Genomic DNA, 26,140 nt, shown 5'->3' on the forward strand with positions numbered 1-26,140 from the left:
AATTGAAATACAATGTTGGAAAATGCATGGTCATGCACTTCGTTAGGAGAAAAAAATGTGTGGACTATTTTCTAAATGGAGAGAAAATCCAGGAATCTGAGAGGCAGAGGGACTTGCGAGTCCTTGTGCAGAATACCCTGAAGGTTAACTTGCAGGTAGAGTCAATGGTGAGGAAAGAAAATGCCATATTAGCATTCATTTGAAGAGGTTTAGAATACAAGAGCAGGGATGTGATGCTGAGGCTTTTCAAGGCACTGGTGAGGCCTCACCTTGAGTATTGTGAATAATTTTGGGCCTCTCATTTTAGAAGAGATGTGCTGGTATTCAAGAGGGTCCAGAGGAGTTTCGCAAGGATGATTCCAGGAATGAAAGGGTTATCATACGAGAAATATTTGATGGCTTTGGGTCTGTACTCGCTGGAATTCAGTAGGATGGGGGAGGATATCATTGAAACCTTTTGAATGTTGGAAGTTCTAGACAGAGTAGATGTGTAAAGGATGTTTCCCATGCTGGGGGAGTCTAGGACAAGAGGGCACAGCTTCAGGAGAGTGGGGCGCCCTTTCAAAACAGAGATGCAAAGAAATTCCTTTCCCCAAATGGTGGTGAATTTGTGGAATTTGTTGCCACATGCCACAGCTGTGGAGACCAGGTCATTGAGTGTATTTAAGGCAGAGATTGATATGTTATTGATTGGACATGGTATCAAAGGTTACAGGAAGAAGGCCGGGTACTGGGGTTGAGGAGGAGACTAAAAAAGGATATCAATCATAATTTAATGGTGGAGCAGACTCGATGGGCCAGATGGCCTAATTCTGCTCCTTTGTCTGCTGGTCCCTGTAAGCTGCCTCTACTTGTGCTCCAACTTCCCCATCCTCTGTCTCTTCACTTTGGTTCCTATCCCCCTACAAATCTAATTTAAACCCTCCCCAATAGCATTAACGAACCTCCCCAACAAGATATTGGTTCCCCTCGGATTCAAGTGCAACCCATCCTTTTTGTACAGGTCACACCTGCCCCAGAAGAGGGCCCAATGATCCAGAAATCGTAATCCCTTCCCTCTGCTCCAATCCTTCAGCCACACATTTATCCTCCACCTCATTCTATTCCTATACTCACTGCCACGTGGCACAGGCAGTAATGCCGAAAATACTACCTTTGAGGTCCTGCTTCTCAGCTTCCTTCCTAACTCCCTGTAGTCTGCTTTCAGGTCCTCCTCCCTTTTTCTACCAATGTCCTTGGTACCAATATGTACCACGACCTCTGGCTGCTCACCGTCCCATTTAAGGATATTGTAGACGCACTCAGAAACATCACAACCCCAGCACCTGGGAGGCAAACTACCACCCTTGTTACTTTTTCATATCCACAGAATCGCCTATCTGTCCCCCTAACTACAAAGTCCCCTATTAACACTGCCATCCTCTACCATTCCCTACCCTTCTGAGCCACAGGGCCAGACTCAGTGCCATAGGTACGCCCACTGTTGCTTCCCCCAGGTAGGTCATCTCCCTCAGCTGCACTCAAAATGGAGTACTTATTGTTAAGGAGGACAGCCACAGGGGTGCTCTCTACCACCTGATACCCTCCCTTCTCTCTCCTGATGGTCAGCCACTTATTGTCTTCTGTGGCCCTGGGTGACTACCTGCCTGTAGCTCATGTCTATCACCTCCTTACTCTCCCTAACAAGCTGAAGGTCATCGAGCTGCAGCTCCAGTTCCCTGACTTGTTCTCTGAGGAGCTGCAGCTCGATGCACCTGGCACAGATTTGGCCAACAATATTGTGCTTTCTGAAGCTTTATGTAAGTACAGCTGTGTAGCCCTAATTGTTTAATGCTATTGGGTCATGCCTTTCGGATGATACCAGTTGTAGATATTACTATTGGGACAATGTATACCCTGTTCATGTCCATAGACTTTCAATTTCCACTTTTAATTCAGCATATTTCTGGAGTTTTTCATTTACTGATTTCTGTACATTAGTGTGAGTAGAATGGTTATATCTATTTATAAGTGTTCTTGCTTGTTTATTCTGTAGTATTATATCCAGACAGTCATTATGGTCCGAATTGTCCTTCCTGCAATGTTATTATTCTTAGAGCTGGACACTGTGCAAAGGTGCTTTACTGAAAGCTCTGGAGAAGAGAACTCTGGCTGGTGATGGATTTAGAAGTTTATCCTGTATTATTATATCCAGACAGTTATTAACAGTATCGCAGCTGCCCAGTGGAGGTTGGTTGTAGGGGATTCGTAGCCCGTTCTTTAGTTAGAGCCTTCAGCATTTTGGGCATCGAGGGAGAGAGGAAGAGGAGAGCCATCCGCAGTACCACCGATGCAGCAGAGAGGGCCTCAGGATGGCTGTGGCTCAAAAGAGGGGAGCCATGGAGTCATAAGTAGCTAGCCATCTGGACACAAGCTGGGGTCTGATCAGACCCGGCTGGGTCACCTGGAGGAGGTTGTATGATGTTGAAAGACCCGAAACACCCGATGATTCCAGGAACATCACTGAAGATGTGTCCAGAAGCATCAATGGATGTATGTACACAGCAACATAGAACATAGAATAGTACAGCACAGTACAGGCCCTTTGGCCCACAATGATGTGCCGACCCTCAAACCCTGCCTCCCATATAAGCCCCCACCTTAGATTCCTCCATATACCTGTCTAGTAGTCTCTTGAACTTCACTAGTGTATCTGCCTCCACCACTGACTCAGGCAGTGCATTCCACACACCAACCACTCTTTGAATAAACAACCTTCCTCTAATATCCCCCTTGAATTTCCCACCCCTTACCTTAAAGCCATGTCCTCTTGTATTGAGTGGTGCCCTGGGGAAGAGGCACTGGCTATCCACTCTATCTATTCCTCTTATTATCTTGTACACCTCTATCATGTCTCCTCTCATCTTCCTTCTCTCCAAAGAGTAAAGCCCTAGCTCCCTTAATCTCTGATCATAATGCATACTCTCTAAACCAGGCAGCATCCTGGTAAATCTCCGCTGTACCCTTTCCAATGCTTCCACATCTATTCCTATAGTGACGTGACCAGAACTGGACACAGTACTCCAAGTGTGGCCGAACCAGAGTTTTATAGAGCTGCATCATTACATCGCGATTCTTAAACACCTCCAACCTTTGTGTCATCTGTAAACTTGTCAACCCACCCTTCTAACCCCACATCCAGGTCGTTCATAAAAATCACGAAAAGTAGAGGTCACAGAACAGATTCTTGTGGGACACCACTAGTCACAATCCTCCAATCTGAATGTACTCCCTCCACCATGACCCTCTGCCTTCTGCAGGCAAGCCAATTCTGAATCCACCTGGCCAAACTTCCCTGGATCCCATGCCTTCTGACTTTCTGAATAAGCCTACCATGTGGAACCTTGTCAAATGCCTTACTAAAATCCATATGGATCACATCCACTGCACTACCATCATCTATATGACTGGTCACCTCCTCAAAGAACTCTATCAAGCTTGTTAGACATGATCTGCCCTTCCCAAAGCCATGCTGACTGTCCCTGATCAGACCATGATTCTCTAAATGCCCAGAGATCCTATCTCTAAGAATCTTCTCCAACAGCTTTCCCACCACAGACGTAAGGCTCACTGGTGTGTAATTAACCGGACTATCCCTACTACCTTTTTTGAACAAGGGGACAACATTTGCCTCCCTCCAATCCTCCGGTACCATTCCCGTGGACAACGAGGACATAAAGATCCTAGACAGAGGCTCAGCAATCTCTTCCCTCACCTCGTGGAGCAGCCTGGGGAATATTCCGTCAGGCCCCGGGGACTTATTCGTCCTAATGTATTTTAACAACTCCAACACCTCCTCTCCCTTAATATCAACATGCTCCAGAACATCAACCTCACTCATATTGTCCTCACCAGCATCAAGTTCCCTCTCATTGGTGAATACCGAAGAGAAGTATTCATTGAGGACCTCATTATGTATTGCCCAATCTGGAATGTTATTATTACAGGAGGACACTGTGTAAAGCTGCCTGACTATAAGCCCTGGAGAAGAGAAGTCTGGCTGGTGATGGATTTTGATGAACCAATTCTCCATCCTCATTCAAGCCATGGATATTGATAATTCTACCACTCAATGAACAGAAATGTGGAAGTTGTTTCGAGACCACTTCCATGGGATTTTAGATAACTTTTTCCCATTGAGTCAGGGAAAGGATGGGAGAGTGAAGGAACCATGGTTGACAAGAGAAGTGGAATGTCTAGTCAAGAAGAAGAAGGAAGTTCACTTAAGGTTTTGGAAGTAAAAAATCAGACAGAGCTCTTGAGTCCCAGGAAGAAATTTAATAGACACGGGCTACATGGAGGTAGTCACCACCAGATTGCAGGAGGCGGGTAACTGGGAGACTGTGAGAAGGAGGGAAAATACACAACCAGTGCAGATACACCTGTGGCCATTCCCCTCAATAACGGGAATGACCTACCAGGATAGACCCAGAGTGACCGGGTCTCTGGCACGGAGTCTGGTGCTGTGGCTCAGAAGAGCAGAGAGGTGAAGACAGCTGCAGGGTTGGTAGGGGACTCCTTCGTCAGAGGAACAGAGACAAGGCTCTATGAGTGCAAAAGAGACACCCAGGTGGTATATTGCCTCCCTGGTGCGAGGACCAGGGATGTCTTGGATCAGGTCCATGGCATTCCAAGGATGAGGGGGAGCAGCCAGGAGTCTTGATGCATATTGGCAACAATGATATAGGTAGACCACATGAGGAGGTCCTACAGAGAGATTTTAGGGAGCCAGGTAGAAAGCAGAGAAACAAGACATCCAGGGAAGTAATCACTGGATTGTTGCCTTGCTACATGCCAGTGAGGTGAAGGACAGAATGATTTTGCAGGATAATGCATGGCTGAGGAATTGGTTCAGGGGGCAGGGCTTCAGATTTATGGATCACTGGGATCTCTTCTGGGGAAAGTATGATCTGTACAAAAAGGATAGGTTACAGCTGAACTTGAGGGGATCCAATAAACCTGTGGGCAGGTTGGCTAGAGTTGCTCAGGTGGAATTAAAGTTACAGTTTGCGAGGAAGGAGTTTAAGAATGGAATTAGGAGAGCCGGAAGGGACCTTGAGAAGGCCTTGGCGAGCAGGATTAAGGAAAACCCCAAGGCATTCTACAGGTATGTGAAGAGCAAGGGGATGAGCCGTGTGAGAAAAGGACCAATCAGGAGCCATAGTGGAAATGTGTGCATGGAGCTGGAGGAGGTAGCGGAGGTACTTAATGAATACTTTGCTTCAGTATTCATGAGCATTAAGTTAGATAAGTCACTGGGACCGGATGAGATGTATCCCAGGCTACTATGGGAAGTGAGGGAGGAGATTGCTCAGCCTCTTGTGATGATCTTTGCATCATCAATAGGGACAGGAGAAGTACCAGAGGTTTGGAGGGTTACAAATGTTGTTCCCTTGTTCAAGAAAGGGAGTAGAGATAACTCAGGATATTATAGATCAGTGAGTCTGACTTCAGTGGTGGGCAATTGCAGGAGACAATCCTGAGAGGCAGGATTTATGAGCATTTGAAGAGACATAATCTGATTAGGGATAGTCAGCGTAGCTTTGTCAAGGGCAGGTTGTTCCTTACAAGCCTGACTGAATTATTTGAGGGTGTAACAAAACACAATGATGAAGATAAAGCAGTGTATATGGATTTCAGTAAGGCATTTGATAAGAGTCCCCATGCAAGGCTCCTTCAGAAAATAAGGAGATATGGGATCCAAGAAGACCTTGCTTTGTGGATCCGGAATTGGCTTGCTCACAGAATGCAAAACGTGGTTGTAAATGGTTCATATTCTGCATGGAGGTCAGTGACCAGTGATGTTCCACAGGGAACTGTTCTGGGACCCCTCCTCTTTGTCATCTTTATAAATGACCTGCATTAGAAAGTAGAAGGGTGGGGTTCATGTCTGCTGATGACACAATGTTGGGATGTTGTGGATAGTCTTGAGTGTTGTCGGAGGGACAGCGATAGGATGCAGAACTGGGCTGAGAAGTGGCAGATGGACTTTAACCCAGATAACTGTGAAGTGGTTCATCTTCGTAGGTCCAATTTGAAGACAGAATATAATATAAATGGTACGACTCCTGGGCCTGTCTTTTAAGAGCCTCTTAGATAGGTACATGGAGCTTAGAAATATAGAGGGCTATGGGCTATGGAAATTCTAAGCAGTCTCTAGAGTAGGCTACATGGTCGGCACAACATTGTGGGCCGAAGGGCCTGTAATGTGTTGTAAATTTCGATGTTCTATGTTCTATGAGGTAGCTGGTTTACAGACAGAGGCCATGTGTAGTGAGGAGAGGTTGTAGATAGGGCAAAATTGCAGTCAACAAGATGAGCTGCAATGTAAAAGGCAGAGAAAATCAAAACGTGTGAATACAGGATGGAAGGTGTTATATTTGAACGTGTGCAGTATATGGAAGAACAGAAAAACTTGTAATGCAGTTACAGATGGGTACGTATGATGTGTAGGCATGACTGAATCATGGCTGAAAGAAGATTATAGTTTGGAGCTCAATGTCCAAGGATATACATTGTATTCAAAGGACAGGAGGGCATTTGTTGAATGCCTATGAGATGTCTTTTTAGAGCAGCTTGTACATGACAGTACTCAGGGAAAGGCTATCTTAGATTGGGTGTTGATTAATAACACAGATCTTATTAGGCAGCTTAATGTAAAGGAATATTCAGGAGGCAGTGATCACAATATGATTGAATTTGAGAGGAAGAAGCATAAGTCATATGTATCTATATTGCAATGGAATAAAGGGAATTCCTGGTATACTGACATTGGAGAGAGTTCAGAGAAGATTCATGAGAATGATTCCAGGAATGAAAGGGTTACTGTACGAGGAACATCTGGCAGCTCTTGGGCTGTATTCCCTGGAGTTCAGGAGAATGAGGGGGGATCTCATAGAAACATTCCGAATGTTAAAAGGCTTGAACAGATTGGATATGACAACAGACATCAAAGTTGCTGGTGAACTCAGCAGGCCAGGCAGCATCTCTAGGAAGAGGTACAGTCGACGTTTTGGGCCGAGACCCTTTGTCAAGACTAATGGAAAGAAGAGCTAGTAAGAGATTTGAAAGTGGGAGGGGGAGGAGGAGATCCAAAATGATAGGAGAAGACAGGAGGGGGGAGGGATGGAGCCAAGAGCTGGACAGGTGATTGGCAAAGGGGATATGAGAGGATCATGCGACAGGAGGTCCGGGGAGAAAGACAAGGGGGGGGGGAACCCAGAGGATGGGCAAGGGGTATAGTCAGAGGGACAGAGGTAGAAAAAGGAAAGAGAGAGAAAGAATGTGTGTATATAAACAAATATCGGATGGGGTACAAGGGGGAGGTGAGGCATTAGCAGAAGTTAGAGAAGTCAATGTTCATGCCATCAGGTTGAACTGATCTTTTCCACGGATGCTGCCCAACCTGCTGAGTTCCTCCAGCGTGTTGTGAGTGTTGCTTTGACCCCAGCATCTACAGAGTATTTTGTGTTTGTAAAGACATTGCCCTGAAGGCAATGGCAAATCACTTCTGTAGAAAACTTTTCCAAGAACAATGATGATCATAGATCATGATAGCCCACGTCATACGACATGGCATATTGTGATGATGATGATCAGATTCCAGTGTGTGCAGTCTCAATCTGTCACCACCTCTACCTACTCCTCTCCCCATCTGTCCTTTCCATCGTTCTTCATTTCTCTCTTCCCTTCTCCGATCTCCACCTCTTCTTCTCTTCCACCTGGTTCCATCTGGTTCCGGCTGATTCCAGTGTGTGCAGTCTCAATCTGTCACCACCTCTACCTATCCCTCTCCCCACCTGTCCTTTCCAACTCTCCTTGTCTCTCTCTCTACCCTTCTCCGATCTCCACCTCTCCTTCTCCTCCACCTGTTCCTCACTTTCCTTCTCATCAGGTTCCAGCTATCCCTACCAGCCACTGTCTCACATTCACCCCCTCCCCTCCCTTCTACAGACCAGCATCTCCCCTCGATATTGACAGAGCTGTGCAGGATCATGATCCTTCTGCCTCCATGGATGCTGGCTGGCCTGCCGTGATCTCCCGTGTCTCCTAGTCAATGAGTGAGAACAGAGAACAAAAGAATACAGAGAATAGTGAGAGAGTCAAGGACCAGAGGGCACAGTCTCAAAACAGAGGGACGTCCATTTAGGACAGAGATGTAGAGGAATTTCTTTAGCCAGAAGGTGGTGAATCTGTGGAATTCATTGCTACTGACAGCTGTGGAGGACAAGTCATTGGGCATATTTAAAACTGAGGTCGATTGGCTCTTAATTAACCAGGGTGTGAAAGGTTATGGGGAGAAGGCTGGAGAAAGGGGCTGAGGGGGGATAATAAATCAGCCATGATGGAATGGCAGAGTAGACTCAATGGGCTGAATGGCCTAATTCTGCTCCTATGTCTTATGGTCTAAAAAGAATTTCTGAGCTGTGAAAGCCAGAGGAGGACATGCCTGTCAGATTAGACTGGCCATGTCCTCCACTCCCAGAGAGAAAAAGCCAGACTAAAAGGTAAAGTAAAGCAAAAAGCTGAGCCAATACCACAGATGAATGACAGAGACAGACTGCGAAATCAGGTTACACTAAGCTGTGGAATTCACAAATGTAGGTCCCCTGCAGACAGAAACAGGTGAATTGATTATGGGGAGCAAGGACATGGCAGACCAATTGAATAATTACTTTGGTTCTGTCTTCACTAAGGAGGACATAAATAATCTTCCAGAAATAGTAAGGGACAGAGGGTCCAGTGAGATGGAGGAACTGAGTGAAATACATGTTAGTAGGGAAGTGGTGTTAGGTAAATTGAAGGGATTGAAGGCAGATAAATCCCCAGGGCCAGATGGTCTGCATCCTAGAGTGCTTAAGGAGGTAGCCCAAGAAATAGTGGATGCATTAGTGATAATTTTTCAAAACTCGTTAGATTCTGGACTAGTTCCTGAGGATTGGAGGGTGGCTAATGTAACCCCACTTTTTAAAAAAGGAGGGAGAGAGAAACCGGGGAATTATAGACCGGATAGCCTAACGTCGGTGGTGGGGAAACTGCTGGAGTCAGTTATCAAGGATGTGATAACAGCACATTTGGAAAGCGGTGAAATGTTCGGACAAAGTCAGCATGGATTTGTGAAAGGAAAATCATGTCTGACGAATCTCATAGAATTTTTTGAGGATGTAACTAGTAGAGTGGATAGGGGAGAACCAGTGGATGTGGTATATTTGGATTTTCAAAAGGCTTTTGACAAGGTCCCACACAGGAGATTAGTGTGCAAACTTAAAGCACACGGTATTGGGGGTAAGGTATTGGTGTGGGTGGAGAATTGGTTAGCAGACAGGAAGCAAAGAGTGGGAATAAACGGGACCTTTTCAGAATGGCAGGCGGTGACTAGTGGGGTACCGCAAGGCTCAGTGCTGGAACCCCAGTTGTTTACAATATATATTAATGACTTGGATGAGGGAATTAAATGCAGCATCTCCAAGTTTGCGGATGACACGAAGCTGGGTGGCAGTGTTAGCTGTGAGGAGGATGCTAAGAGGATGCAGGGTGACTTGGATAGGTTGGGTGAGTGGGCAAACTCATGGCAGATGCAATTTAATGTGGATAAATGTGAAGTTATCCACTTTGGTGGCAAATATAGGAAAACAGATTATTATCTGAATGGTGGCCGATTAGGAAAAGAGGAGGTGCAACGAGACCTGGGTGTCATTATACACCAGTCATTGAAAGTGGGATTGCAGGTACAGCAGGCGGTGAAAAAGGCGAACGGTATGCTGGCATTTATAGCGAGAGGATTCGAGTACAGGAGCAGGGAGGTACTACTGCAGTTGTACAAGGCCTTGGTGAGACCACACCTGGAGTATTGTGTGCAGTTTTGGTCCCCTAATCTGAGGAGAGACATCTTTGCCATAGAGGGAGTACAAAGAAGGTTCACCAGATTGATTCCTGGGATGGCAGGTCTTTCATATGAAGAAAGACTGGATGAACTGGGCTTGTACTGGTTGGAATTTAGAAGATTGAGGGGGGATCTGATTGAAACGTATAAGATCCTAAAGGGATTGGACAGGCTAGATGCGGGAAGATTGTTCCTGATGTTGGGGAGATCCAGAACAAGGGGTCACAGTTTGAGGATAGAGGGGAAGCCTTTTAGGACCGAGATTAGGAAAAACTTCTTCACACAGAGAGTGGTGAATCTGTGGAATTCTCTGCCACAGCAAACTGTTGAGGCCAGTTCATTGGCTATGTTTAAGAGGGAGTTAGATATGGCCCTTGTGGCTACAGGGGTCAGGGGGTATGGAGGGAAGGCTGGGGCGGGGTTCTGAGTTGGATGATCAGCCATGATCATAATAAATGGCGGTGCAGGCTCGAAGGGCCGAATGGCCTACTCCTGCACCTATTTTCTATGTTTCTAATTCAATAGCGAGTCCCGAATTCTGCAATGTGCCCAATGGAAAGATGAGGTGTTGTTACTGAAGATTGCTCTGATCTACATTATAACAGTGCAGGGGGCTACAGACCGAGCTCCCAGTCACGGCTTCTGGTTTTTATTTCAATACTCACACATTCTTCTCTACGTTGTCACTCTTGAACTGATTCCACTCACTAACTGACCACGTAACAGTCACCGACACCCCCTCTCCCTCATCCTCACGGCAGCTTCACCAGTCCTCATTGCTTCCTTCCCAGTCGTCAGTCTTCGACCTCAAATGTGTCTCTGCTCACAGACCTGCTGAGTATGGCCAACATTTTCTGTTTTCATCCTGCTGTGGACTCTTTCTTCAACCCAGTACCGTAATCAAAACAGAAACCATTCTGAGCAACACACACAAAATGCTGGAGGATCTCAGCAGGCCAGGCGGCATCTACGGAAATGAATAAACAGTCGACGATTCAGCCTGAGACCCTTCGTCAGGACTATAGTCATTTCCACAGATACAGTCTGACCTGCTGAGATCCTCCAGCACGTTGTGTGTGTTACTCTGGATCTCCAGCATCTGCAGCATCTTCTGTGTTTCTGAGCTCTGTAATGGGTGAAGATTACAGACGAACAAAGGACAAAGAATCGAGAATGTACTCAAGCCGCCAGGTAAAGTGCAGCATCCCCACTGATTGCAAGGAAGCCACTGACAGATGACTGGTCAAAGTGGAGACAGAGAGACAGTTAGAACCTTCAGTCCATGCAGAGGAAATGTACAAACGTCTGTGTAAACAGAGGAAGAAACACACAACCTGAACTGACCATTTTCCCCTCCCCATCAGTGGCAGAGTGTCAGCAGTCACCTCACAACCCACAATGTCACAGTGAGTAGAACAGCGGCCTCACAGTTCCAGTGTCCTGGCTTGAACCGTAACCTTCAATGCAGTCAGTGTAGTGTTTGCATGCTCTCCCTGTGGTTACAATGGTTTCCTCTCACTGTCCAAAAACATGCTGGTTGACTGGTTAGTGAGTTGTCAAACCCCGGGCAACTAGATAGGAACATGGAGATGATAAATGGGATTAATCTAGGTTTAGAGCGAAGAGGTGAACAATGGAAGCTGCGACCCACTGGGTCTGTTTCCATGACGTCCTGTGTATTCCCATTCTTCCCCACTTCCTTATTTTGGCCTCTTCCCCCTTCCTTTCCAGTCCTGATGAAGGTTCTCTGTCCGAAACATCAGCTGCCTGCCTACTGAGTTCCTCCAGCACTTTGTGTGTGTTTTGCTCTGGATTTCCAGCACCTGTAGATTCTCTTGTGTTTATGATTTGCTGCTCCACTGCGAAGTCTCAACGAGGGATCCCTACCCAGAAGAAGCTTAGGTCTTGTGTTGGACGGGAGTTCAGTAAGACCCTCTCTCACTGCTTCCCCTCTGAGGCCCTCTGACTCCCAGGCTGAATTCTCCCAGACTGTGACCACAGTGACGTAATCTTTCCTGGGAGCTTGTCTTTGCATCTTACTTCACCCCGCTCCCCCACCCATCTGGCTTCACCCTCTAGCTTGACCATTTTCATCTTCTTCACCCCCACCTTCTTGTTCTGGCTTCTTCCTTGTTCTTTTCCAGTTCTGATAGAGTTTCAGCCAGAAATATTGACTGTTTAATACTCTCTGTAGACACTGTCTGACCTACTGAGATTCCACTGCATTTTGTGTCAGTTGCTCAATGATTTCACTTGTGTTCCTAAACCTGGAGTTACAAGTTATCCTGATCCTGAAATTGTTAAATATTAAATGTTGAATATTATTTTAATCAGCTCCATATATTTCCCATATAAGGTCTTCAGTATCTGGCGTCCAACAGTCAACAAAGTGTATATGCATGTGAACATCCAGTTCCATTGTGCCTTGTATGTGACACTGATAATCAAAGTTCAAACTAAATTTATTATCAAAGTCACCAAATTCAACCAAGTTGCAGACATTCACAGCTAATTCAAGAAACACAATAGAATCTATGAACGACCACACACAATATTGCGGCTAAACAACCAACGTGCAAAAGACACAACCTATACAAATACACCAGAAATAAAATGACAAGGGAATAAACAATAAATATTGAGAACATGAGATGAAGAGTCCTTGAAAGTAAGTCCATGGGTTCAATGGTGGTGCAAGTGAAGTTGAGTGAAGTTAACTCTATGGTTCAAGAGCCTGACGGTTGAGGGGTAATAACTGTTCCTGAACCTAGTGCCGTGATTCCTGAGGCTCCTCTACCTCCCTCCTGATGTGAGAAGACAGCAGTGAGATGGGAGCAAGGTTGGATGCTGGGGGAACAATAGCAACTGTGCTCTGAATAGCTGTATCAGATCACTTTGTAGAGATCTCTTTTCACTTTGACACGAGTTTTTTTTCTGTTGATTGGTGTCAAAAAAAGCCAAATTAAATTTTCATGATTCAATGTTGTGAAACAATGAAACAGGAAAACTTCGAAGTGTGGTGAATACTTTTTCTATGAAATGTAAATATATAGATTGACCTCTCTGCCCACCGCCATCACCTGTCGACTAGCGCTCGATGCTCACGAAGTGACACTGTGGTGTCTGGGTCCAGTCCTTGCCCCAACACCCAACTCTCGCGAGGTGAATCTGGGACTTGGAGGTCCAGTCCTCACATATACAGGCACATATATAATATCAGTAAAAACACAACCAGAACCCTCAGACCATTTTAAATCTTCTGTCACCACATTTGCGCTACGCTGCCTCTGGCAGAGTGCGATGGCTTGGACACCACTCCTCCGGCGGCAAATGACCCCGCAGCCTGAGGCCCAAGTCCATTGAATGCCACTAAAATATCTGCAGTTGGCCACAGCAGAGTTTGTCTTCTGCCAAAAGAAACCCTGGCAGGGCAGCTCCAACTCCGATTTAAGGGTGGCAAAGCGAACCCTAGGAATTATAGACTAGTCAGACCAATATCAGTGAAACGTTACCAGACAGAATCCTAAGAGAAAACTCATACATTTCTGAATAGATGGGGTTTGATCAGAAGTAGCTGCATAGCTTTGTGCATGAGAAATCATGTCTTACGAACTTGAATGAGCTTTTTGATGAGGTGACCAAGAAAGATGATAAAGCCAGAGCAGTTATGGACTTCAACAAGCTTTTGATAAAGTTCCAAATGGTAGGCTGCTCTGGAAGGTTGGATCACATGGAATCCAGAGAGACCTATCTCCAACAAGATTCCACCACTGAATGCATATTTACCTCCGCACTCTTCCTGATACCCTGGTCCACTTGTCTCTGCCCACCTGCCACTGCACTTTGTTTGCCAACTCAAAATACTCTGCAGATGCTGGGGTCAAAGCAACACGCACAACACACTGAGGAAGTCAGCAGATTGGGCAGCATCCATGGAAACGAACAGTCAATGTTTTGGGCCAAGACCCCTCGTCAGGACTTTGCCACTTTCTTGTGCAACTACAGAGCTGCAACTCCTGTCCCTTTACAATGATTCAGGGACTCAAACAGTCACCCCAGGTAAGGCAGTGATTCCCGGGGACACTTTCATCGCGTGAATATGCTTGGTATTCACAATGTGGCCTTTTCCACCATGGAGAAACCAAACACTGACTGGATAATCGTTTGGCAGAGGACCTGCACTTGGTCGACAGGGGTGACTCCCCCTCCCATTCTCACCTCCCCAGCTTCCAGTTGTGTGCTATCTTCATTCCCCATCTCACTCCCACTCTGACCTCTCGGTGTTGTCCTCCTGAAGAGAAAGATTAGCTTTATTTGTCACAATTTGTTTCTATTTTTCCTACCAAGAGAATGATCTCACATTTGTCCACATGATATTCCAACTGTCTTCACCTTGCACGTTCACTCCGTGTGTCTCCATCCCCGTACGTCTCTGCATCCTCCTCACCAATCACATTGCCAGCACCTCTGCATCCCCGACAGGCTTGGATACACTTGGTCCCCTCATTGATACAGAGTGTTAGAGCTGGGGCACAGCCCTGATCCCAGTCACTACTGACAGTCTTCCAGACAATCACCCTCTCTTCCCAGTCCTTGTTCTCTGTCCAGTGATCAATCCCAAATCTGATCAATGTAATTTCCCAAATCCCACCTGCTCTGAAGTTATTGAAGGGTTTCTGAATCTCCAGTGGACGATATTCACTGAAACATAGAAACATAGAAACATAGAAAATAGGTGCAGGAGTAGGCCATTCGGCCCTTTGAGCCTGCACCGCCATTTATTATGATCATGGCTGATCATCCAACTCAGAACCCCGCCCCAGCCTTCCCTCCATACCCCCTGATCCCCGTAGCCACAAGGGCCATATCTAACTCCCTCTTAAATATAGCCAATGAACTGGCCTCAACTGTTTCCTGTGGCAGAGAATTCCACAGATTCACCACTCTCTGTGTGAAGAAGTTTTTCCTAATCTCGGTCCTAAAAGGCTTCCCCTTTATCCTCAAACTGTGACCCCTCGTTCTGGACTTCCCCAACATCGGGAACAATCTTCCCGCATCTAGCCTGTCCAATCCCTTTAGGATTTTATACGTTTCAATCAGATCCCCCCTCAATCTTCTAAATTCCAACGAGTACAAGCCCGGTTCATCCAGTCTTTCTTCATATGAAAGTCCTGCCATCCCAGGAATCAATCTGGTGAACCTTCTTTGTACTCCCTCTATGGCAAGGATGTCTTTCCTCAGATTAGGGGACCAAAACTACACACAATACTCCAGGTGTGGTCTCACCAAGGCCTTGTACAACTGCAGTAGTACCTCCCTGCTCCTGTACTCGAATCCTTTTGCTATAAATGTCAGCATACCATTCGCCTTTTTCGCCGCCTGCTGTACCTGCATGCCCACTTTCAATGACTGGTGTATAATGACACCCAGGTCTCGTTGCACCTCCCCTTTTCTTAATCGGCCACCATTCAGATAATAATCTGTTTTCCTATTTTTGCCACCAAAGTGGATAACTTCACATTTAACCACATTAAATTGCATCTGCCATGAATTTGCCCACTCACCCAACCTATCCAAGTCACCCTGCATCCTCTTAGCATCCTCCTCACAGCTAACACTGCCACCCAGCTTCGTGTCATCCGCAAACTTGGAGATGCTGCATTTAATTCCCTCATCCAAGTCATTAATATATATTGTAAACAACTGGGGTCCCAGCACTGAGCCTTGCGGTACCCCACTAGTCACTGCCTGCCATTCTGAAAAGGTCCCGTTTATTCCCACTCTTTGCTTCCTGTCTGCTAACCAATTCTCTATCCACATCAATACCTTAACCCCAATACCATGTGCTTTAAGTTTGCACACCAATCTCCTGTGTGGGACCTTGTCAAAAGCCTTTTGAAAATCCAAATATACCACATCCACTGGTTCTCCCCTATCCACTCTACTAGTTACATCCTCAAAAATTCTATGAGATTCGTCAGACATGATTTTCCTTTCACAAATCCATGCTGACTTTGTCCGATCATTTCACCGCTTTCCAAGTGTGCTGTTATCACATCTTTGATAACTGACTCCAGCAGTTTCCCCACCACCGACGTTAGGCTAACCGGTCTATAATTCCCCGCTTTCTCTCTCCCTCCTTTTTTAAAAAGTGGGGTTACATTAGCCACCCTCCAATCCTCAGGAACCAGTCCAGAATCTAAGGAGTTTTGAAAAATTATCACTAATGCATCCACTATTTCTTGGGCTACTTCCTTAAGCACTCTGGGATGCAGACCATCTGGCCTTGGGGATTTATCTGCCTTTAATCCCTTCACTTTACCTAACACCACTTCCCTACTAATATGTATTTCGCTCAGTTCCTCCATCTCACTGGACCCTCTGTCCCTTACTATTTCCGGAAGATTATTTATGTCCTCCTTAGTGAAGACAGAACCAAAGTAATTATTCAATTGGTCTGCCATGTCCTTGCTCCCCATAATCAATTCACCTGTTTCTGTCTGCAGGGGACCTACATTTACCCTCATCATTTCAGATATGTGCAAACTCAAAAAACATATGTCACCCATATTTCCCTTTCGTAGGTCCACACTGCCTGGGGAAAGCAGCAACAGGTGTTGTTCATTTGCGCAAATGACACATTTATTTAATTGTGTTTTTTCATGGAAATTAACAGGAAATTTGATGAAGATAAGGCTATGAATGTTGTTGACGTGGTCTTTGACAAGGCATTTGACAAGCTCCTGCAAGGGATTTTGGTCAAGAAGGTTCTGTGTTTGGCATTGCAGATGAAGTTGTAAATTGGATAAGACTTCGGCTTTGTGGAAGAAGTCAGAGTGGCAGATGATGATTGGAGGCCTGTGACTTGTGGAGGTCCACAGGGATCCGTCCTGGTTTTGTCATTGACATCAATGATCTGAATGATAATGTGGAAAATAGAATGAGCAAATTTTCAGATTGAATTGAATTGAAATTATTTCTTACATTCTTCACACACATGAGCAATAAAAATCTTTACAATACATCTCCATCTAAATATGCAATGTGCAATCATAGTAATTTAGAATAAATAGAACAGTCAATGTATTACAGAGTACACTCAAATCAGTGTAAGTTCATCCGTCTGATGGTCTGGTGGAAGAAGCTGCTCGGAGCCTGTTGGTCCTGGCTTTTATGCTGCGGTACTGTTTCCCAGATGGTAGCAGCTGGAATAGATTATGGTTGGGATGGCTTGGGTCCCCCAGTGATCCTGCGGGCCCTTTTTACACACCTGTCCTTATAGATGTCCTGAATCATGGGCTGTCCGCACCACTCTCTGCAGAGTCCTGTGATTAATGGAGGTACAGTTCCCATACCAGGCAGTGATGCAGCCAGTCAGGATGCTCTCAGTTGTGCCCCGGTACCAAACTTCCTCAACCGTCTGAGGTGAAAGAGGTGCTGTTGTGCTCTTTTCACCATATAGCTGGTCTGTACTGACCATGTGAGGTCCTCAGTGATATAGATGCCGAGGAACATGAAGCTGTTTGCCCTCTCAACCCCAGATCCATTGATGTCAATCGGGGTTAGCCCATCTCCATTCCTCCTGTAGTCCACAACCAGCTCATTTGTATTTGCGACATCCAACAGCCCACTCATTTTTGCTCTATTATGTGTACCCTCTTTGACTTTTATGTTGGCTTTGACTTCCCTTGTTAGCCACACCTGTGCCATCGTGCCTTTAGATGTACAGCCCAAAGAGGAAATGCTTGAAACCTCAGTGAGCAAAACACTTCTGAATTGTCTTTCTGCTTATTTCTTGGTAAAAATCACTGCTTTTTAAATGTTCATCAGAACATACAGTGAATGAATGAGTCGTAGGCCAAATCAAAGGTGGAGATGAATCAACATCGATTGAAAATCTGCCATAACAACAATCTCTTACTCACTGTCAGCAAGGCCAAGGAGCTGATTCTGGTCATGATTACCCATTATGGTTATTATTCCATTGTGGAGTTATTGAGTATGCCCACGAGAAGATGAATCTCAGGGTTGTATATGGTGACAAATATGTACTTTGATAATAAATTTATTCTGTTTGTGTTAAATCAGGTGAGTAAGCATTGCGCTGGGCTCCTGCATTGTTACAGGGGTGATGTATGCTGAGGGACAACAGATTTATCGTCTGGACCCATTACAACCTGCAGCACTCATAATGAACTTCTCCAAATTCAGATAATTTAGTCTTTTTTCCTGTTTGAACCAGGTCAGGTCTAGTATTGTGTCACCATTCTTCTCTCTCTTGTCTTTCCTTTGTATATTTTGGGTATCTGCACCTGACCAGTAGACCAGACTGTATAACACCAACAGATTTTGCAACATTAACAACATGTCACACAAGGTAGCTTCACTCTCCATTGCCACACACAAAAAAGCTGGGGAACTCAGCAAGAATCTATGAAAATGATTAAACGCAAGATACGCTGTGGATGCTGGAATTCAGAGCAACACATACAAAATGATGGAGGAACTCAGCAGGTCAGACAGTGTCTATGGAGAGGAATAAACAGTCAACCTATTGGGCTAAGACCCTTCTTCAGGACTGGAAAGGAAGGGGAAAACGACAGTATAAAAAGCTGGGGTGTGGGGGGGAGGAGGACAAGCTGGAAGGTAAAAGACGATACCAGGTGGGTGGGGGAGGGGGGAATCAGGTAAGAAGCTGGGAGGTGATGGGTGGAAAATTAATCAATGGCGCGTCATTTCACTCGATTACATTCATTCCCTGTCTCCCAGCCTTCTCTGCTATTTAGACTATCTCCTTTTCACGTTCATGTCCTGGGGAATCTGGGTGGCCTTGTACACCAAGATCAAACCCAGCAGGGAGGTACAACTGGTGATTCAGAAAGGAACCCCTTGTCCATTATTGTGGGGCAGATTTGAGTACAAGAGTAACGATGCCTTATTGTAATTATGGTCTCCAGTGAGACGGCAACAAGGAACCGGAAGTCTCTGAGGGTCGTGCTTTATTCAGTCACCCTCTGGGTCAGTTGGTACAAGCAAGTGGAACAGTATCATTCCTTCAGGGATTGGGTAAATACTTGGAAAGGACTTTTCACAGGACTCTGGGGAATGAGGGGACTGGGATCAGTGAACACCTTTTTCAAAGAGCTGGCACAGAAGGATGGGCCGAGTGGATTCCTTCTACACTGACAGTGAGCTTCCCAGATGTTTACCCACTGATGTGATTTCCTTTCCATTCCTCAAACAGAGATGTCCCGAACCCCATCATACCTGGCCTGGCTCATTCTGGCTGTCGTGCTGGGAGTTCTCGCTGTCACTGGAGGCATTTTCCTCATCAGACGCAGAGCGTTTAGAAACCACCCGTCCCGTACGTGTGACTAAATGGTTCATTCTGATCCGATTGTTGTGTGGAGTTATTAAAATGTGAAGGTCAGGGACTGATTGTGAAAGAGCCCGTCGTTGTGTTGTGACAACAATGTGGGACTCATGGCTCAGAGACGGCTGTTACTGATAATTTATACTCTATTTCACAGACCCACCCACAGAAACTGATCACCGGAGCCCAGGGGCAGATTATGAAAATGTTTCCATGGCCAGGGATGTCCCGGTGAGTTCTGATGCTTTTCTCAGATGAGTAGAATTGTGTGGGGATCGCTCTGGTTTGTTTTTGGCTTCTTACATCAGGGATATTCCCCAGTGACATTGTGGTTCATCGAATATTTCTGCAATGTCTGAATGATTTGCAAATGTATGTGGTGTAACTGTTCCTGGATATTGACCACAGACCGTACAGCTGTACAGCACAGGAACAGGCCCTTCTGCCCATCATGTCTGTGCCAACCCGAATACTACATGAAACTAATGCCAAACAACACACACAAAATGCTGGGGGAACTCTGCAGGTCAGGCAGCATCTATGGAAAGAAAGGGGCTTCAGACCAAAACCCTTCATCAGGCCTTGAAAGATGGGTGCAGAAGCCAGAATGAGAAGCTGTGGGGATGATGGGTAGGAATACAAGCTAGAAGGTGATAGGTGGAGCCAGATGAGTGGCGGCAGAGCTGAAGAAAGAAGCTGGGTGGTGATAGGTGGCAAGGTAGAGGGCTGAAAAACAAAGAATCTGATAGGAAAGGAGAGTAGACTATTTGACAAAAGCAAGGAAGAGGGCAACATGGAGAGGTGATAGGCGGGTGAGGAGAAGAGAATAGCTGAGAGGGGAGCCAGAATAAGGGAAGCAGTGGCTGACTGGCAGGAAGCAAAGAGTGGGAATAAATGGGAGCCTTTTCTGGTTTGCTGCCAGTGACTATTTGTGTGTCACATTGGTCTGTGTTGGGTCCAAAAGTTTGAACATTATGTTAACAATAAGATGATGGAATTGATGGATTTGTTGAAATGTTTGCAGACAATATGAAGATAACTGGAGGGGCAGTTAGTTCTGAGGGTGTAGAGAGGATGCAGAAGGTCTTAGATTAGGAGAATGGGCAAAGAAATGGCAGATGAAATACAGTGTCAGGAATTGTATGGTCATACACTTTGGTAGATGAAATGAAAGGGTTGACAATTTTCTAAATGGAGAGAAAATACAAAAGAGCAGGAGATTGCACAGAGAGGAAAATTGAATCAGCAATGATGAAATGGCAGAGCAGACTCGATCAGCCAAATGACCAAATTGTGCTGCTATGTCTTGTGATCTTATGGACAGGGAGGAAGGGGGAGGGGAAGATACCGGCAGTTAAAGAAATCGATGTTCATGGCATCAGACTGGAGGCCACCCATTGGAATCTCCAGTATGAGAGTGGCCTCACTGCTGAAGTAAAGCAGGCCATCGACCTGTCAGAGTCTGTGCTTTACAACTGCAGCTCAAACTACGGTTCTCCATGTGCGGTGGGTTCGTGTTCTTGGACGCGCAGTGCAGCCTGGCATTTTGATATCTCCAGGAGAGGACTGGAAGACGTGCGCCATCGTGATGTGGCCCAATGGATGACCTGGTCAGTGTTGCTGACGTGTTGCGGGAGACTGAGAGAAACAGAGAGACAGCAGGCGGTGTGCGTTGCTGTTGGAGGAAGACCCTGCACACTCTGTCGGTCACTGACTCTATGGGCTCAGAGAACTGACGCAGCAGATTGTAACATCGAAACAGCGAGTGGTCTCCTCTCTCATTTGTTACTTGAGCGATATCCCTCTCAGCCTTGCTCGTGAGAGAGAGTCTGTCTGAGTTGTGTGAAGATAACTTGCCCTTCACATCTCCCTTAAACTGTCCCATTCTCACCTTAAAGCCAGTGTTGACAATGTTTAGACTGATGTAATGATTCAGTTGTGTTCTGTTGTAGGGTTCAGGAGGTCACCAGGTCGATTCAAACAACACCTACATGGTAAGGAAGGTCACCTCTGGAACATTGAAGCTTTTCCCACAGCATGAGCTGTCAGGCTGTTGTTCACACCATTTCTGTATTCTCTACTAGGCTCTACAATGTCCCACTCAGTCCATCTACGGTCATCTCCAAGGTACGTTGCAACATCTTTGGACAGGCCGGCTAAACCATATCAACTGCTGTGGAAGTGGTGAGACTGGAGAAGTCTTTAGACAGGAACAGCCAGTGAGCAATGAGCCCTGTGTGGTGATGGGTCAGCGGCAGCTCAGTCTGATCACCAATTGGACCAGGGTGTGAATTCACACCTTTTACTGAATCAGGTCGCTCAGCCGTGCACACACATCCTCACAGTCCTGGTAAAGCTGAGTATCTAAAAGACCCAGTGCTGTTCATCACCTCCATTGGTTTCAAGGCTGAGCAAGTGTTGTCCCTGATTTTTCCAGCAGGATCTGTTAAATGAGTTGTTAGAATTTGGAAGCTGATGATCAAGGCAAAACTCCCACTCAAACTCCCCGTCCTCTTCTGGACCCATCAGTAACTCCTCATGATGACGTCAGGGAAAGGACATCCATCCCTGAGCAAGTTCACAGTGTCATCTGAACCAGATCTACTGGCGAGATGAGGCAGGGTTCAATGTTCCCAGCCATTTTCACAATTGGATTGCAGTGCTCTCAGTTTAGACAGTGGAGGAGTTCATCTTCAAGTTCAAGTTTCTTGTCACAGACAAACACACTCAGGGTATAGTCACCATGAAGATCAGCTCACTGCACCAGCACAGTCCATTACAAACACGACAAATCTAAATTAATGTAAAATTAAATTAACATAAATTATAGGCAATTAACAGATAACAGTCCATCTAATATTACTGAGAACCCTACATCTGTAACCTTGTGTTCCTGTACACTGGAGATCCCACACCAGAACATGGTACAACTAGGTGTGATCTCACTGATCCCCTTGTGTTCCTGTGTACTGGAGATCTCACACCAGAACATGGTACAACTAGGTGTGATCACATTATCCCCTTGTGTTCCTATACACTGGAGATCCCACACCAGAACATGGTACAACTAGGTGTGATCTCACTGATCCCCTTGTGTTCCTGTGTACTGGAGATCATACACCAAAACGTTATACAACTAGGTGTGATCTCACTGATACCCTTGTGTTCCTGTACACTGGACATCCCACACCAAAACACAGTACCACTAGGTGTGAAACCATTAAAGAGCTGCCAATGTTAGTAGAGTTTGTTCTGTGGATGGAAAGAAATCACTTATTCTAGCTGGGAATCCAAAACATGGGATTACAATGTCATTGGAGGCCAGCTGTCCCAGGGACACTGGTGTTGGTGTGCAACCCTCTCCCAACACAAATGGGAATTCCTGATCGGAGCCATAAGACTATAAGATTTTGGAGAAGAATGAGACCACTTGGCCCATCGTGTGTGCTCTGTTATTTCATCATGGCTGATCCATTTCCCCCCGAGCCCCAATTTCCTGCCTTCTCCCCGTGTGGCATCATGCCCTGACTAAACAGAAATCTATCAACTTCTACGTTGTATATACCCAGCAATATGGCCTCAACAGCTGTCTTTGGCAACAAATTCCACAGATTCATCACACTCTGGCTACAAGGATTTCCGTTCTAAGTTGTCACCCCTCTATTCTGAGGTTGTGTCCTCTGGTCGTAGAATCCCCCACCATAGGAAACAGCCTCTCTCCATCCACTCTGTCAAGGCCTTTCAGTTTCTGATCGGTTTCTCTGAGGTCACTCCTTATTTCTCTAAATTCCAGTGAGTTCAGGCCAAGAGCCATCAGATGCTCTCATATGATAAGCCTTTCAGTTCTGAAATCATTTGAAGCCTCTCTTGGGCCCTCTCCAATGTCAGCACATCCTTTTTTCAATAAGAGTCCCAAACCTGCTCGCAATACTCCGTGAGGCTTCGCCAGTGTTTTATAAATCCTCAGCATTCCATTCATGCTTTGATATTCCAGTCTTCTCGAAATGACTGCTAACATCGTATTTCTGTTCCTCACCACAAACTCAACCTGAAAATTAAGCTTTAGGGAATCCTGCACAAGGACTCCAAAGTCCATTTGTACACCAGAATTTGGTATTTTCTCTCCATGAAGTAAATAGTCCACACTTCCATTCTTTTCTACCAAGGAGCATGGACATACATTTCCCAACAATGTATTCCATCTGCCACTTCTTTGCTCATTCTACTAATCTGTCTGAATGCTCTGTGGCTTCTCTGCTTCCTCAACAATATCTGCCCCTCCACCTATCTTCATATTGTCCACATACTTGGCCACAAAGCCATCAATTCTGTCATCCAAATCTTTCACACTTCACGTAACACATTGTTTGTCATATATATTAATGATCTGGATGATGGAGTGATAAATTGGATTAGTAAGTATGTAGATGATACTAAGATAGGTGGAGTTGTGGATAATGAAGTAGGTTTTCAAAACTTGCAGAGAGATTTAGTCCAGTTAGAAGAGTGGGCTGAAAGATGGCAGATGGAGTTTAATGCTGATAAATGTGAGGTGCTACATTTTGGTAGGACATTCATGGTAAGTGGTAGGGCATTGAAGAATGCAGTAGAACAGAGGGATCTAGGAATAATGGTGCATAGTTCCCTGAAGGTGGAATCTCATGTGGATAGGGTGGTGAAGAAGGCTTTCGGTACGCTGGCCTTTATAAATCAGAGCATTGAGTATAGAAGTTGGGATATAATGTTGAAATTGCACAAGGCATTGGTAAGGCCAAATTTGGAGTATTGTGTACAGTTCTGATCACCGAATTATAGAAAAGATGTCAAGAAAATAGAGAGAGTACAGAGAAGATTTACTAGAATGTTACCTGGGTTTCATCTTCTAAATTACAGAGAAAGGTTGAACAAATTGGGTCTTTATTCTTTGGAGCATAAAAGGTTGAGGGGGGACTTGATAGAGGTATTTAAAATTATGAGGGGGATAGATAGAGTTGACGTGGATAGGCTTTTTGCATTGAGAGTGGGGGAGATTCAAACAAGAGGACATGAGTTGAGAGTTAAAGGGCAAAAGTTTAGGGGTAACATGAGGGGGAACTTCTTTACTCAGAGAGGGGTAGCTGTGTGGAACGAGCTTCCAGCAGAAGTGGTTCAGGCAGGTTCAATGTTGTCATTTAAAGTTAAATTGGATAGATATATGGACAGGAAAGGAATGGAGGGTTATAGGCTGAGTGCAGGTCAGTGGAACTAGGTAAGAGTAAGAGTTCAGCACGGACTAGAAGGGCCGAGATGGCCTGTTTCCGTGCTGTAATTTTTATATGGTTATATGTTACATGGTAACAGGACACCACTAGTCACCAGCAGCTAACCAGAAAAGATTGTTACAAGAATCAGTCCTTGTAATAATGATCGGTGAGGTACAGAGAATCTGTATTTACCAACAAGTAACTTTTATTGTTTCAACTCAAAGTACGTGGGTTCACAAACTATTTATCTGTGTGCACCCTACTAGAATCCTTGACCCTACATGTACAGTCAATGAAGAGAAAAGGTATTACAGGCATTCCTCGTAGTCCTGATTTCCATGTGTCTGTGAAGTCCTCTGGCTGCTGGAAAGTTATTTCCCCAGCATATTTGCAGCTCCTGAGTCCTGTACTGTTCCTCATCAATCGAACAGTTGGATCTCCATCCCATTGGCTCAAGGTCACCTGACCTACCTGGGTCACCTTCTTACTGGTTATTGTACAGGAGCAACAACCAACATTGTTTCATGGTTCTGCCCACCCCAGCCTTGTGTATTTGAGCCTTTCAACTCTGACTGGTTTAAACCAATTCAATGAGACAACCCAGGCAAAGTCTAATGGAATTACAGATCGCTTCTTTGGTAGGACTGGCATTTTCAAAATAAGTAGCTACTCCTCCAAGAACTGTCTCAGGTGTACTAGAAGTTCCTTGTGTCCACATTCAATTGCTCTTATTAGATTGTCCCAGAGCAAAAATCAGTTCAGAGTCCACAAAATGGGGGGAAACAACAATTCGATCAGACTGTTTCTTCTGACCAACAAGGTTGTCTCCTGCCAGTCAGCCAATGCTCTATCCATGTTAATATCTTCCCTGTAAAATCATGGGCTCTTAACTTGTTAAGCAGCCTCATGTGTGGCACCTTGTCAATTGTCTTAAAATCAATGTGCACAATATCCACAATTTTTTGTCTATCCTGTTTGTCATTTCTTCAAAGAATTCTAACAGGCAAGATCTCTCCATGCTGATCAAGGCCTATTTTATCATGTGCCTTCAACTACCCATAACCACATCCTTAGCAATCGACTCCAGCTTCTTCCCAACCACTGAGGACAGACTAACTGGCCTATAGTTTCCTTTCTTCTGCCTCTCTCCCATCTTGAAGAGAGGAGTGACATTTGCAATTTTCCAGTCCTCCAGTACCATGCTATAATCAAGTGACTCTTTAAAAATCATTACTAATGCCTCTACAGTCTGTTCAGTCACCTCCTTTAGAACCCTAGGATGTAGACCGCCAGGTCCAGTTGATTTATCTACCTTCAGACCTTTCAGTTTCCCAAGGACCTTCTCCCTGGATTTGGCCACCATTTCCTTGTCTCCCATTACTATCTCTCCTGCATTGTTTTCCAATGGTCCGATATCTACTCGTGTCTCTCTTTTACACTTTATATATCTGAAGAAATGTTTGGTATCCTTTTTAATATTATTGACTAGCTTACCTTCATTTCCCACCTGTTCCTCCTTCATGACTTTTTTATTTGTCTTCTGTTGGTTTTCAAATGCTTCACATCAAAATATGCTCTGCCTTTGGCTTATATGTTGGCTTT

General features: G+C 45.3%; 1 protein-coding gene across 1 annotated transcript in view; it reads left to right on the forward strand.

The window, feature by feature from the left end:
• LOC134350665 (uncharacterized) overlaps positions 1 to 26,140 on the forward strand; it is a 74,516-nt gene that overhangs the window by 41,030 nt on the left and 7,346 nt on the right. The window contains exons 5-8 of the mRNA XM_063056170.1: positions 19,167 to 19,286; positions 19,453 to 19,526; positions 21,248 to 21,289; positions 21,380 to 21,422. Coding sequence (XP_062912240.1) covers positions 19,167 to 19,286; positions 19,453 to 19,526; positions 21,248 to 21,289; positions 21,380 to 21,422 — 279 coding nt within the window. The remainder of the gene's footprint in view (positions 1 to 19,166; positions 19,287 to 19,452; positions 19,527 to 21,247; positions 21,290 to 21,379; positions 21,423 to 26,140) is intronic.

Source organism: Mobula hypostoma, chromosome 8 (genome assembly GCF_963921235.1).
Source record: "Mobula hypostoma chromosome 8, sMobHyp1.1, whole genome shotgun sequence".
NCBI lineage: Eukaryota > Metazoa > Chordata > Chondrichthyes > Myliobatiformes > Myliobatidae > Mobula > Mobula hypostoma.